The 15,626-nt window shown below is 36.3% G+C and overlaps 1 protein-coding gene across 1 annotated transcript; it reads left to right on the plus strand.

The window, feature by feature from the left end:
- Positions 1 to 6,759: 6,759 nt before the first annotated feature.
- Positions 6,760 to 15,135, plus strand: smarcd1 (SWI/SNF related, matrix associated, actin dependent regulator of chromatin, subfamily d, member 1). The gene is made up of 13 exons (XM_051094603.1): positions 6,760 to 6,973; positions 8,384 to 8,556; positions 8,661 to 8,703; positions 8,882 to 9,004; positions 9,111 to 9,233; positions 9,321 to 9,437; positions 9,565 to 9,666; positions 9,799 to 9,960; positions 11,809 to 11,906; positions 11,994 to 12,129; positions 13,008 to 13,130; positions 13,639 to 13,740; positions 13,866 to 15,135. The coding sequence occupies exons 1-13, from the start codon at positions 6,797 to 6,799 to the stop codon at positions 13,917 to 13,919; spliced, it is 1,533 nt and encodes a 510-aa protein (XP_050950560.1). The 5' UTR covers positions 6,760 to 6,796; the 3' UTR covers positions 13,920 to 15,135.
- The last annotated feature ends 491 nt before the right edge of the window (positions 15,136 to 15,626 follow it).

Consider the following 15,626-nt stretch of genomic DNA (forward strand, 5'->3'; position numbering starts at 1 on the left):
AGAAGGAAAAACGATACAATAAGAGCTGGGGGGTGAAAACTTTTGGAATTTGAAGATCAGGGTAAATGTAACTTATTTTGTCTTCTGGGAGACATATAGGTGTCTTCTGTAGCTTCTGAAGGGCAGTACTAAATGGAAAAAAATATGAAAAAATGTACAAGTCCTCATTATGTTCAAAAGTTTTCACCCCCAGCTCTTATTGTATCGCGTTTCCTTCTGAAGCATCAGTGAATGTTTGAATCTTCTGTAATAGTTGCATATGAGTCCTTTGTTTGTCCTCAGTGTGAAAAGATTGATTTCATAATCATACAAGTAAACAAGGAACTCATGAACATCTATCACAAAAAAACAGCTGTGGATCATTCAGGTAACAACACAGTTACTAAGAATCAAGTGTATGTAAACTTATGAACAGGCTTGGTTTTTTTTATAAATTCAACTATTATTTTCTCTTGTGGACTAATATGTAAACATCTTTTATGAGAAATATCTTACTCAGGTCAGTGCTAAATAAAAAAATAACATGAATTTTGTATGATCTGTCATGTTTAGGTAAAATAATTAGCATTTTGCAGATTTCGCAGGGTGTATGTAAACTTTTGACTTCAACTGTAAATGTAGATTGGAATAAAAACTCTTCTAGATTAATCTACGTTAATGAACTATTCTGGACTGCAAGTGCACAGTACATTTCTTTGGCCATGATGCTATAGATTCAACAGCGGAACAGCACTTGTGACATATTTTAGTATAATTTTCCATTTCCATCATCAAAAGAACACAGACTTTCAATAACTGTTAACAGAACTGGACGTCACGGAAATGATTCAGCTGTAGTATTCTTTTAAAAAAAAATGGTTCTGAATTACAAGTGGATCCTGATTTCCAACCATGCTGTTCACTTACCTCAGAACTACTCATGAATTCAAACAGCAGGTAGAATTAATTTTGAACTTACATTATGGAAAGTAAAAAGAGGGAGATGAAAGATGAAGGGAATGTTCGTGGGCATCAGACAATTTCAGGGTATAGGACATGAGTGCATGAGCTGAAAGATCAAACCCAGGAGGAAAAAGAGAAAATCCAAGCATGAGACATCCATCAAGATTGTCGGAGGACATCCGAATCAAGTCCTCTCAGGAAAATGTATATTAAAGTAGCCTACTGGCATCTGAACCACGATTAAATACAAATAGCAGTTCACATCTAATGGGGATTACATTGTCCAAAATCACCCGCAGGCTTTCGATCGGGCCTTGTGGTGGTCCTGAAAGTTTAAAGGAAGTGAGGGACATCACAATTGACTGATGAATGTCATTTCCTACTGTCGTCTCTGTGCTGATGTGGGAGCATCCCTAGCAGATGCTGGGAAAACTGCCAACGACTTCAGGCAGCACAATCCAACCGTCAATGCATTCTGATGAGGATCTTGTAGTGCAACACTAGTGCCTTTGAGACATTCCTTGTCCTCCAAAAGCATCAAATATACACATTTGGAAAGATGCATTTAGTCTTGATTCAGCGCAGCTGCTGCTCTTGTGAATGTACAATTTGTTTAGGGTTTAGAACCACTATCCTAGAACAATTTATGGATGTTGCACTAGTGTATTTGCCTAATAATATACTTATTTAGCTAACAATGCCTATACTTGTGGTATATATAGTACCCCAACGACACATATTTAACAAAAAATAAATAAAATACTGTAATGTGAAACAACAGGCTGAACATAAAGCGAGCTTTATAGTTTGTAATAGATATGTCTAAATAATTGAGCGGACTGACGTTAACGTCTTTATAGTCTGATAGGTTCTACGTTCCTATAAAGTATTATCGCATTAGCAGTGTCACTTAATTTTTCAGATCATCTGAAACTGCGAAAATGGAAGTACCCTACAAGCCTCTTTTGAGTTCATCACGCTGGTACTCGCTCATTGAAAATGAGTTACTATTCATTTCCCATAATGCAACTGTCAGGAGTTTCTGCCCTTGTGCCAATTTATCCTGTCAGATCTCGTGGCACAATTAGAAGCTGCAGCCGTTTGTCACTGATAAGAGTGTCATCGTGCTCTTTGAGAGGATTATTAAGAACTCCAGAGACTGGTGCTTTTTAACCGGGTCGACTGGAGAGACCTTAATTTGCTTTCATGCCAGTTTTACATGCATCCATCGTATTTAGAAAGTCCAGCATCTGTCTGTGTTATCATTTGCATACTAGGTTCATTAATAATCTTTTTGTGCAGGAGGACACCGTGAAATGATTGGCTGAAAGACTGTAATCCTAAGAACTCATTGGCTTTGGCAGCAAAAATCTGTCAGAGTTAGCTAACAGGACAAAAAATGCAACAAGCAACAGTAAACAAGCTCCATTTTGTTTGTCTTACCTTGTGTTCAGGTTACAGTGAATGGAAATAAGTTGTTCACATGAATCTCATGTAGTTTTCTCCTGCAAAAAAACAAAAACACAATAAAAATCTTATTAAAACTGTGTAAAACTTATGTAACCTATAAATTAACCATGCTTTTACTGTAGTAAAAGTGGTGTAACCATGTTTTTGGCATTTTGAGTTGACTACCATTTGTATAACTACAGTTTTACTACAAATACCATAGTTAAACTACAATTTGTGTAGAAAAACCATGTTTAATCTGTGGTTATTATGGTTTAACTATAGTAACTATGTTTTTTGGTTTTATTGGTAGTAAAACTACGATTAATTTTAGTAAGGGGTGAATGTGTAACTTTTAAATACATGAATAGGCCAGGCTGCAGTAATACTGACCAGCATTAACTGCTTGAAATAACGACAATATGGTGATTCTGAGGAATAACTGTGAATGATATGTAAAATATATAATATGATATTATATATTTTACATAAACATCCTCCCATTTGTTCGCATTAACATCTGTTAACAGCTTATGATTACATCGTCACACGAACACGAAACAAACTCGATGTAATAATATCATGTTTACATATCATGAGGAATGGTTTTACGTGAATTATGATGTTACCGACGAAAATAATGAGTTAAATAGCGTACATTTTGCTGATGCGACGCTTACCTCATCATAGTTACGTCAGCGCGAGCCAACGAAAGAGCACGAACTGAGGTAAAAATTACGTCACGCATGCCGTCAGAATACAAATATGTAATTTTACTATTGTAATCATTTAAATTATAATACATGCACATATATATAAAAACCCTGGTAAAATTAATAGTTTTAAAATGTATTTATTTTAAAATAAGTGTAGTTCAAATCTATTTACTGACATATTGCTTGAGACTTACTGATATAAAATTTAGCACAGTCAAATATACTTCAGTATATCTTCAGTTGGACTTAAGCACTGCTTCCGCACAAATAAAGTGCATTAAGTAAAAATTAGCTGTTCCAATTTAGCAGACTTTAAATATACCAGATTAGTGTACTAAACGTACATTTGCAGGGTGTTTTTATTATGCACATAATATGTACATGTATTTGTAGTATACTTAACATGAAATAAATGTATTTTAAATACATTTTAGTACATTTATTTTTCACTAGAGAAGACACGCTTTTGTTCGCTTTTAATTGTTCTAATGTCAACCATAAGAGCTTAGTGGGCTTATTGTTAAGTCACATTTAGAGCTCATTTGAAATCAAGAATCATAATATAGGATTTGCACACTGCCGACAGGATTATAGATCTGTCAGTGCAATTTTATTGAGATGCATTATGTGATTTATGCATATTGTTTTCAATACACAGAAAGCAACCATAATATTTCAGCTGCTGGAATCTCATATTTTGTTGTTGCATTATATGGCATGGCAATATCATGGACACAGCATCTGTTTAAAAGTTGTATTGAATATATTAAAATGTCTCAGAGAAATGATCTAGTTTGAACTTAATTTACCTTAGCACTTAGATTTTTCAGCCATCAACAATTTAGTATAGAAATACCTGAGATGTCTTCATTTTGTGTTGATGGCTTTGACCCATCTTTTGAAAGCGCAGAAAATATTTACCTTGATTTTAGAAGTCTTGACAAGAAAAAGGAGTGCTAAATGGTCATATGTGAAGGTATTTCTGATGTTCATATTTGTGTTTATTGATCAGAAGTGTGGGTGGAAAGCAGGCCACCTGTTATATAGTACAAATGAAATCCAATGAAACCTGCTGCTTTCTAATATCTTGTTCTTTCATAGCTTTTTCTTTTCTCACAATATTAAGGCTCTCAATAACAATAAAACATTGTCTTTTATCAAAACAATCACAAGTGAAGGGAGAATAAACCTTGCAGAGATGCCTTTTGCAACATAAACTGATGTGACTGAAATGAAAACCAGCTCTTTATTTTCTAATGAGAAGTAGGCAGGGGGTCTGATCATCCTGTTCTTGTTTCATACTGCTGTGTGTGCTGCAACTAATTGCTCGAAATTAGTACTAGTTCATTCCTGTCAGCACAATGCAATTAAGAAAACATTTCAAACTGCTGTGAAAAGAAATGCTCACATTTACAGTATAAGGACAAACATGTATGTTGTCAGTGTTTGAGAGATGTAGCCTATGTACAACCATCAGTGTGAAACCAGTCAGAAGGATTCCAAAAAATTGAAAATATTTCTTTGTTACTTTTTTTTTAAGGTCTTGGAAGGTCATTTTCTTCTCTATAGTCTCCATGGAAACATTTTACCAGGAATACATCCACACCTCATCCACATATATTTGCACAGCGAATTAAGGGATTGATTTTAGAGTGTGCTAATGGGAAAGAGTTTAATGATATCATCAGAGTGTTTGTGACCACTGATGTGTGACTTATGGACGCTGGCGCAGTCGGCAGGAAGCTGATCAGCCCTTTTAATCAAGCGCAGTGAGTGCTTATTTGAACCACTTTGTGCATGTATAAATCTGTGCATTAGGACGTACGCCCAAATGTCAAAATGAAGGACGTGAGATGAGATGCTTGACTTCTAATTGATCTGATGTGATTCTGATGTCCACTGTAGTGGATAGAGCTTTCAAAGTCGTTTTAACAATTCAGAGCATGATGTTTTATTCATGCAACTCCCAGAGATTACGACCTTTGACCTTTTCCTCATAATTCTCTCCTAGTTTTTTCTATTGTTTTTATTTACAACAGTCAATTGAATTCAAATGGCTAAGAAAAGTAATAAAGCACAACGTTAAAAGAACAGTTACTTGTTGCGTTAGTGGTGCTAATGTTTTATTTTCATATCAGAGATATGAGACCATTCTAAAAAGTCCGATGACTGTTTATAGGTGTTTGTCTCCCTCTTTTGGACATAGTGTGAATTTATTCACATCCATTTGATCTATTTGGGAGTGTTTTGTGAAGATTTACTTGATTGATCTTTTCTTTATATGTTTTAATTGCATGTTTGTATATGTTTTAATTGTAAATCACAGTGCCGGGCAACGATTAATTGACAAATTAATAAAAGTTTGTTTATATAATGTATGTATGTGTACTGCGTATATTTATTTTGTAGACCTATATAAAAAGACACACATACAGTATATATACAGTATATGTGTACGATTCTGAAATATATATATATATATATATATATATATATTTTTTTTTTTTTTTTTTCTTAAATATATACATGCATGTGTGCGTATTTATATATACATAATAAAAATTCACAGTACACACACATTACATATTATATATTATGTACATAAAAACTTTCATTTTGGAATGCGATTAATTGTTGCCCAGCACTAAATATATCACAAATCAATAAAAATATCAAAACAAAATAAGTTTTTTTCATGCTAAACAACTTTAAAATAGCCTATGTAACAACAAAAACTAATAGAAAAAAAAAAAAAAATTGTAATAATTAAATAAAAACCAAAATCCAGGGGAAAAAAAAATATATATATATATATACATATATGTATATATATATATGTATATATACATTGTTAAACATTGAGAGTAATTTTTATTTTTCAAAGATTTGTATGCACTTCAAAGATGTAATGTGCAAAAAAAACCAGCAGTAATACATTTTTAAATTATATATAAGAAGGGATACCCACAATTATAAATCAATTAACAACTAACAAATATTAATAAATATTATACAATACAAAATAAAAATAAATAATACTAAAATATTAAAATAGAACTCCTTATATGTATATATATATATATATATATATATATATATATATATATATATATATATATATATTCATATATATATAAAGAATCATGTGCAGTTTGAATCATATATATATATATATATATATATATATATATATATATATGACTCTATATGCAATACAATAATGTAGAGTTGACATTTAAAGTATGTTTTGTACACATTATGTCAACTGAAATCAAAGAAGTATTACAGAATACACGAGAAAAATCGGGGGAAAAAACTAAAAGACAAAACATAAGAACTTGAGAGTATGACATTTAACCATCAAAAACAGTATACAACTTAAAGTCATTACAAAATGAAATAGTCCTTCTTGCTTTCTTATTTTCTGAGAACGAAATAGTGTTTAGATTTATTTTTACATTCTTTAAAAACACACACACACACACACACACACACACACACACACAAAAACCGAAAAATCAAAATATATACTGAATAAACATTCTTCAGATGTAGTCAGGGCGCAAGCGGGAGCTCTCGTCACATCTCGCGAGACTCCGCCACGGCCCGTCGTTGGTGCGCTTCAGCTCTCGCGATACTCATTCAGAGCTCACCGGTGGTGCTCCGTCTGTTTGCGGCTCGCGGAGAAGATGGCGGCTCGTAGTGGTTTTCAGCCTGCGACACCCGGAGGCGGCGGAGCCCCGATGGGACCCGGGCCGCCCGTGGCCGGTGCAGGGCCCGGAATGGGTCCCGGTACACCTTCGGGACGGATGGGACCCGGCGGGCCGCAGAACCATATGTATCGATCACCGATGCCCGGATACCCGGTAAGGCGCGAGGAGAACAAAGAAGCAGGCGAACCTAAACAGAGCGGCTTGGTTTTAATGTTTCCATGCAGGATTTGTGGCTTTATTAAACGCGTCAAACATTCAGACTGGCTTGAATTGAATTTAAAAGTGTTAAAATGAGAATATCTTGATATTATGCACACTCGCAGTGGTGCTTTGACTAGGTCCCTGCTAAGCAACAAACTGCACAAGATTCTGATTTATAATCCTGAACCCATGATTTCTTTGTGTTTCACTTACAATTTGCGTCAAGAGAAAAATAATCAGACGTTAATTTTGCTGATATTAAAAGAGTTTCAGCAGAAAAACTTGGGTTTGTATGATACTGGGGCCTACAAGAGCATCATCCTGCTGGGTTTTGGTTCCATTGATGGCTATTGTGTTCATATAGATATTGAACATTAATATATTATTCTGCAGTGTGCTTCAGACCACCAATGGAGATTCTTATGTTTTGTGTTTTTCTGGTTGAATATGTATTTTTAATTTATTATACTATCAACAAACAGTTTAAGTGAGTAGTTAAATTGAAAAGTGGACATGATCATGTTCTTCAGCATGATTTGAGATGTTGTGAAGAGTCAGATGATCAGCAACACTTGTTTTATAGTGACCCAGAAACAACATAATATTTATGTGCTTTATTGGGACGAAAAATTCAAACATACTTTTAGGGCATCTAAAACCTGTTGTGCTATTCAAGGAGTATAGACAAGAACTTTCACATTTAGGAAAAAAAAAATGTGAAGAATTTGTGATGGGCTCGTCTTGCATTAAAGGATGGATTAGAATTTGGTTTGCCTTTTTGTGTGCTTGTGTGTAAACTTTAGTGAAACCTTGAACACCAGTATTCTTTTATTTAGGAGAAGGCAATAGTTTTTTCGCAATGCATTTTTGTCCAACTTGGCATTTGCATTCTCTAGTTGAGATTCAAGGTTGTTTATCATTCCACTTTGCATATATATATTATATATATATATATATATATATATATATATATATATATTTTTTTTTTTTTTTCTTTTTGGAACTTGATAAATGAGCTTGACAGCTTGTGCACTTTTAAGTGCCCTTTTCAAGCATGAATAGACTCCAGTATTCAGCTCTTGACATTTACAATAAGAGGGGAACCATCAGCCAGAGGAATAGTGCTGGTTAACAGAATCGTATTACTGAAAACAAACTATTAAATGCTTTGGTAGTTACAACGGTTGCCCTTTTTATGACCGTAATATAATATCCAATTTTGGTCAAGAATTTTGTAAGACTAGTGACAACTTGTATCTCATTTTTTAAATGCCAAGCCAAAACAAGAAGTCAAAACATCAAAACAGCTGGTCTCCTGGTTTGTGTCCATTTGGATAACTGTCCTTATTTCCTACTTTGCAGAGACCAGGAATGCCTCCAGCCAGCCGTATGACCCCTCAGGGACCCTCCATGGGACCCCCAGGTTACGGGGCCAGTCCAGTGTCCCGTCCCGGAATGCCAGTCATGGATCCGTCCCGCAAGCGACCGCCGCCAAATCAGATCCAGCAGGTCCAGCAACAGAATCGCAACCAACAGTAAGTCCAGTTAACACTTCATTTGATGAATGAATAACAGAAATCATTTGAAGTGCTTAATTAGATCCATCACGCTCTCTCATGGTGCCGTTTTGTCATTTCAGTGCCAAGAAGAAGAAAATGGCAGATAAAATCCTACCTCAAAGAGTAAGTGGGTGTGAATTTATTTTATTTTTTTTATTTTTCGACCCATGCAAATAAGAAAATCCCTGATAGTTGATGCTTGCTGAATGGAATGTTCAAAAAAAGACTAAAAAAAAAAAAGTTAGATATGGTTCAAAAAGCAGTTTGGTTGATCTTGATTATCTCTGTGGCTTTATTTCAGATCAGAGAGCTTGTTCCCGAGTCTCAGGCATACATGGACCTACTGGCGTTTGAGAGGAAGCTTGATCAGACCATCATGCGCAAAAGACTTGATATTCAGGAAGCTCTCAAGAGACCCATTAAGGTACGTTCCTTACCAGCATTGTCCTGGATATCTTTTGGCTCATTTAGAACAATATTGCTGCCTCAGCTTCCATCTTCAACTTTGTTTCACTGTTTATTTCATGCAGCAAAAAAGAAAACTACGGATATTTATCTCCAACACCTTCAACCCTGCCAAACCGGATGCAGAGGATGGCGAAGGAACCGTTGCCTCTTGGGAGCTGCGTGTGGAGGGACGACTTCTTGAAGACGTAAGCGAGATTCTGTCATCTCACAGGCTTTTCAGGTCAAACACTGAGATTTTTTCTAAAAACTCTAAATGTGTTTCTCTGCTTCAGACTGCTGTGTCCAAATATGAAGCCACTAAGCAGAAGAGGAAGTTTTCTTCTTTTTTCAAGTCTTTAGTGATCGAGTTGGACAAAGACTTGTATGGTCCTGACAATCATTTGGTGGAGGTGAGATGCATAAATGTGCATTCTTCAATGTATTAGTTTACACTTTGTTGTATTGTCTACTATATCTCCTGTATTGCCGCTTTTCTGCCATTTCTCACTCACTAAAGTGTCTTTGTCTTGTTTCCAGTGGCACCGAACAGCCACAACTCAGGAGACAGATGGATTTCAGGTGAAGAGGCCTGGAGATGTGGGTGTCCGCTGTACTGTACTACTCATGCTGGACTACCAGGTAATGGCAAACACATATTGTATACATAATGCATGAAATATGCCATTCCAAACTACCAGCAGGTGGCACCACTGCACATGTTAGTTAAATGTGAGTGAACGTGACTAACGGGACAAATTTTTCTCTTTATAGCCCCCTCAATTTAAGTTGGACCCCAGACTTGCCCGGTTGCTGGGGATCCACACTCAAACACGGCCTGTGATCATTCAGGCTCTGTGGCAGTATGTGAAGACCCACAAACTCCAGGACCCTCACGAACGAGAGTTCATCAACTGTGATAAATACCTCCAGCAGGTAACAAACATTAGAGATTTGTCTTTCGATGCTTTTACTTCAGTAATCTCAGATGTCTTACACTGGAAATGTCACCTAGACTTGACTACAGGAACAATGGGAACACAATATTACTTTTTTCTAATTCTTTTTGCAGTTTTTGTGTTCAATAAGAGTCAGATGGACTTTGCACAGTCCATATATGTGCTGTCAGAGGCTTGAAATTTGGTTAAATGCATCTTATAACCAGGATAGTAGCTGCAATGCTGATGGCTTGAGATCTGCTCAAGAGATCTGCATTTTTTTTTTTTGTTGTTGTAGATTTTTGAAACCCAATAATTGACACTTCTCCTTGCTCAAGAAGTTTGAAACCCAATAATTGTTGGTTCTTCTCATTCTAAATCTGTGAAACCCAATAATTGATGCCTCTTCTTATACAAGATCTTTGAAACCCAATAGTTGCCATTTCTCCTCGTTCAAAAATTTGAAAGCTTGTTAAAGATTAAAAATTAGATTACCCAATTACCCCAGTTATTTTTCATTTTAGATATTGATATGAAACACAATTATTGGTTCTTGTTCAAGATCTTGGGAAACCAATAGTAGTTGGTTCTTCTCATTCAAGATTTTGAAACCTGATAATTGTAGGTTTTATGCTTTTAAAACCCCCACATTTTTCAGTTACTTCAACATTTACCGAATTATCTCAGTTCTTATTCTAGTTCTTTGAAACCCAGTTATTGTCCGTTCTTATTCAAGATCTTTGTAAACCAATAACTGTTGGATCTCTTCATTCTAAATCTATGAAACCCAGAAGTTGATGCTGCTTCTTGTTCAAGAATCAATGTTTCTTCTTATTCAAGACCTTGTAAGCCTAATAGTTGCCAGTTTTACTCGTTATAGGTCTTTGAAATCTGATAATTGTCTAATTTGAGATATCTGAAACACAACAATTGTCATTCTCCTTATTAAAGATTAAATGAAGTAAGATTACCCAATTACCCTGGTTCTTCTTATTCTAGGTATTTGAAACGTAATGGTTATCAGTTCTCGTCAAGATTGGTTTGGTTCTCCTCATTCAAGATCTTTAAAAACCAAATAATTGTTGGATCTCCTTGTTAAAGATATTTGAAACCTAATAATTTTAGGTTTGCCTTATTTGATGCATTTAAAACCCAGAAATTGTCAGATCTCTTTGATAAAGATTTTGCCAGTTACCTCAGTTCTTCTCATTCAACATCTTCTCCTCATTTGAGATATTTGAAACCCAAAAATGGTCAGTTTTCCTCGTTAAAGATTATGTAGATTACCCAATTACCCCTGTAATACCCATGTAATAATTGTAAGTTGGCTTGTTTGATGCATTTAAAACCCAAAAATTGTCAGATCTCCTTGTTATAGTTTCACCCAGTCTCCTCGGTTCTTCTCATTCAAGATCTTTGTAAACCAATAATTTGATTATCATTCAGGATCTTTAAAAACCCAATAATTGTCAGTTCTACTCGTTCAAGATCTCCAAAACCTAATAATTGTAGGATAATTGTAGGATAATTGTAGGTTTGCCTTGTTTGATGCATTTAAAACCCCAAAACTGTCAGATCTCCTTGTTAAAGTTACCTCAGTTCTTCTCTTTCTAAATTTTTTTAAACCCAATAATTGTCAGTTTTCATTCAAAATATTGAATTTGTCAACCAATAATTGTTGGTTCTTCTCATTTGAGAACTTTGAAACCTAAGAATTGTTGATTCTCATTGTTCTATATCTTTGAAATCCAGGACTTGTCTGTTCTCACTTTGTAAACCAATACTTTTTCGTTCTTCTAATTCAAATTCTTTGAAACCCAGTAATTGTTGATTCTCATTATTCTAGATCTTTGAAACCCAGAGGATGAAGTTTTCCGAGATTCCTCAAAGGCTGCATGCACTACTGATGCCCCCCGAGCCAATCATCATCAACCATGTCATAAGGTACCCATCACCCACATGATGTTTCTCAGAATTGCTTTTTCTGCCTCATCTGTGACGCAAAATCCAAACATCCTTTTTGTGCCTCAGCGTGGATCCCAATGACCAGAAGAAGACAGCTTGCTACGATATAGACGTGGAGGTGGACGACACCCTGAAGACCCAGATGAACTCTTTCCTCCTGTCCACGGCCAGTCAGCAAGAGATCGCAGGCCTCGACAACAAGGTATGAAAGTTTCTCATGTGGCCGAAAGCCTCCAAAGTGATGTCTTTGTTCCGGCTGGATAAACAGTCCTCAAAGTGTTCGGCACATCACTGCAGGGGAGCTGCCATTGCCTTTGCTGCGTATCCTGTCCTTGTCTGCTGCATATCAAAGTGACTCTTGGCAACACACAGGCCTGAATGTTTTCGAAAGGTTTTGTTGGGGATAAAAGCCAAGGAGTGGTCCAGAAAGAAAAAACATCCTGCTTTCTGTCAGCTATGCACATGTTTAATTTTAATCCTCTCTGTTTGCTCAGAGACTTTAGTAGTCTAGTAACCACTTCAGGGATGGCAACCGGACTCACTGTGGTTTCATTGTTGCCACAGTTACTCCATGCTTGATGTAATCATGTTTTTCAGCTTGAGTGGCTGTGAATTGGTTGAACTGCTAAAATAAATCAGCTGTGGGGTGAAGTTCAGTTCCTTTGGGTTCATCTATAGTTTATAAAGCATTGCACTCAACCAAAAGTGGAAATGGCCAATATTACATTATCTGCATATTGACCTCCAGGCTTTTCATCTTTCGCACACATAAGTTTAACCATTTTTTGCTGTTCTCCTTTGACCTAGTTAAACCACCAGTCTGTTTACAACAGTCAAAATGTGCCCTTCACAGTCAGTAGTTGACCTTTGTATTTAAAGCCAGATTGTGTTTATGAAATATCAGAATACAGTACAACCTGTATGATGTTAAGCAAGATGTGATTACTCTTATATAACAGTTCAATAAAGAACTTTATATTGAGTACAAATCCAAACTAATAAACCAGAACTGACTGTTGTGTATTGAATGTAGTTTAATAGTAATGATGATCCCTCATAGATGTCTGCTCGTTTTCTCAGATTCATGAGACCATTGAAACAATTAACCAGCTGAAGACTCAGAGAGAGTTCATGTTGAGCTTCGCACGAGACCCGCAGGGCTTCATCAACGACTGGCTCCAGTCACAGTGCAGAGACTTAAAGGTGAGTCCAAATACTTCAAGCACTTTATAGTGGCACACGTTTTGGCCCTGGTTCCAAGATAATACCATGTTTTTATGGACGCACGAGTCTTCTAAAACGTGCATGGTTCACAAATGCTTCTGCTTGGTTCTGAGTTTGCTTGTCGGAAGAGGTTGTTTAACCTTCGCCCGAAGCTGTAGTCTTTCTCCATCTGTATGTTTGCTCAGCTGAATGTTAGTTAGTGGACTGACTGGACTTGTAATGACTGTGGGGGTTGGGAGGGTGTTTCACAGGCATTTGAATGGGATGCTACATTTCTAAACAGCTACGGAAAATAAAGCTTGCAACTGTTTGCTCAATAATAATTTATCGGCCTAAAAATATACGGCTGTTGCGAAGCAGTTGCATGTATTTCCTTGGGATTTAACATTGCGACGGGTTTCAGAAAGTGTGTTGCTTCAGAGAAACGCCATTAATCAGTAACCGTTACATCTTGTTCTGCTGACGTCTGAATTCGGTGTCCTTGCAGACTATGACAGATGTGGTTGGAAACCCCGAGGAGGAAAGGAGAGCGGAGTTCTACTACCAACCCTGGGCTCAGGAGGCCGTGTGCCGATATTTCTATTCAAAGGTGATGCTTTACACTTTGCAATTGTTTTATTTAGCCACTGTGAAGTATAGTTTGAAGTCTCAAAGGTTGCATGGAAAATCACGCTCCTTTTTATTGATGTTACTCTCGTGATCTCATTCTCTCAGGTTCAGCAAAGGAGACAGGAGCTGGAACAGGCTCTTGGCATTCGAAACACATAAGCAAGCTCGTGGCCGTTACGACACAGGACCAGAGGGGGTTCTGGGTAGCAAATGTCCTGCTGCTCGGTGCTGCAGATGCTGATCACTACAGTTATATTACAGTTTATCTTGTGCTGTCCTGCTGTAGCTGCCCAGGAATGACCCGTATACAGAAATGACCTTATTTTTTTGTTGTGACTCCGCCAAACTAACACCCCTGTTGTCTGCTGTCTTTCTTATTTTTACATATTTCACGGTTCCCATGCGACTGAACGTTTGTCAAGGTGCTGTCATTTCGAAAAGTGTAGTTTTCTAACCAAACTGACAGGCTTTGTTGGATAATTTTGGTAACTGCGTAACTCCACATCGCAAGAACGCTCAAGAACAAAGCCCATTTGCAGCTTTCCATATTAACCTGTCAACAAGAATTACTTTTTGCAGGGGTCTTTGTTTATTTTTTTGAAGTTATCGATATTGTCTTTGATATTTTAATGTTCTCATAATATTAACTTTATGAAGATCTAGTCTAGTTAAGCATAGATGACGGATAATGACGTAGTTTAGTACCTCAGCTCTGTGAAGATGAATTATTTGGAGGAAGTTCCTCGAACAAGTCCGTTGGCGTCAAAAGGCGAGCTCACTGGTTAGCGTTTTCTGCAATGCTTGATAAATAAGATTGTTTTTTTTTTTTCCAGAACTCATCCGTTTAATAGTCGTTTTAGATCCACAAGATTCGATGTACTGCTGATCGACCTGTTTGATTTATAGATCTTTTGGTCACAAACTTTGTCCTGGACTTCCACTCTAACCTTGCTGTGATATGTATTAATATATTTAGAGAACTGCATTTATGGTTTGTTGGATTAATTATTGTCATTATAGTCAACTCTGAAAAAACAACATGAAAACCTGCCAATGCAAGTACTAATTAGCCATGGCTACCCACAAAATGCTTGGGAAAACGGTCAAGTGTTTTAATATTTTATAGATGCGCTGCAGAGAGGCCATGGGTTCTTCCATTCAAGTAATTCGAAGCGTTTAGAAGTCAAGTGCTAAAGACTTTAACATTCTGGGTAGTTTAAGTTTTAACTACATTTAATTGTTTTCCTAAAGTCATGCATTTGCTTTGATTTTTATATCTTACAGTTTTGTTTTTCTTTACTTTAATGGACCAAATGTTGTATTTCTTTGTTAGCCCTTTGTGTTATAATAAAGATAATCTTGTATCGATGCTCAACCCAGTGCTGTTTAATCTATTTTCTGTAGAATACAACTGCAAGCGACGGATGGAATATCCAGTATATCCAAATATCATAATATGAAGAGTTAAGATGCAAAAGCCTCTAAATCCATCTGACGTATTTCTTTAAAATTAGCTTCTGGCTACTTTGTATAGGTTTCTATGTAAGTACTGGTACTTCTGATTGGGCTGAGGCTGGAATTTAGCGAGTTTAAAGTAAAAATATTTGATGGACGTACACTGTGTCAGAAGCATTCACTCAGTATCATTCTCATTTTTGACCGATTTAGCTGGTTTTGCATCTAAACTCTGCATATCATAATCTATGATGTCGGTCATTTTCTGTTGTCTTATGGTAACCTTAGTACCAGTAAAATAATCTTTATAGTGCTGTGCTATCAAGCGACATAAATAAGATGATCGACAATTGTAAATTTAGTGTGTGGAGGCCCTTTTTTTGCCAATGATAACTGTGCAATCAACTGAGA

This window comes from Labeo rohita, chromosome 22, assembly GCF_022985175.1.
Source record: "Labeo rohita strain BAU-BD-2019 chromosome 22, IGBB_LRoh.1.0, whole genome shotgun sequence".
NCBI lineage: Eukaryota > Metazoa > Chordata > Actinopteri > Cypriniformes > Cyprinidae > Labeo > Labeo rohita.

Coding starts and splice junctions, on each gene's coding strand:
- smarcd1 (XM_051094603.1), top strand. CDS start 6,797: ATGGCGGCTCGTAGTGGTTTTCAGCCTGCGACACCCGGAGGCGGCGGA. Junction 13,131..13,638: donor CACAGTGCAGAGACTTAAAG/GTGAGTCCAAAT, acceptor GTGTCCTTGCAG/ACTATGACAGATGTGGTTGG. Junction 13,741..13,865: donor GCCGATATTTCTATTCAAAG/GTGATGCTTTAC, acceptor TCATTCTCTCAG/GTTCAGCAAAGGAGACAGGA.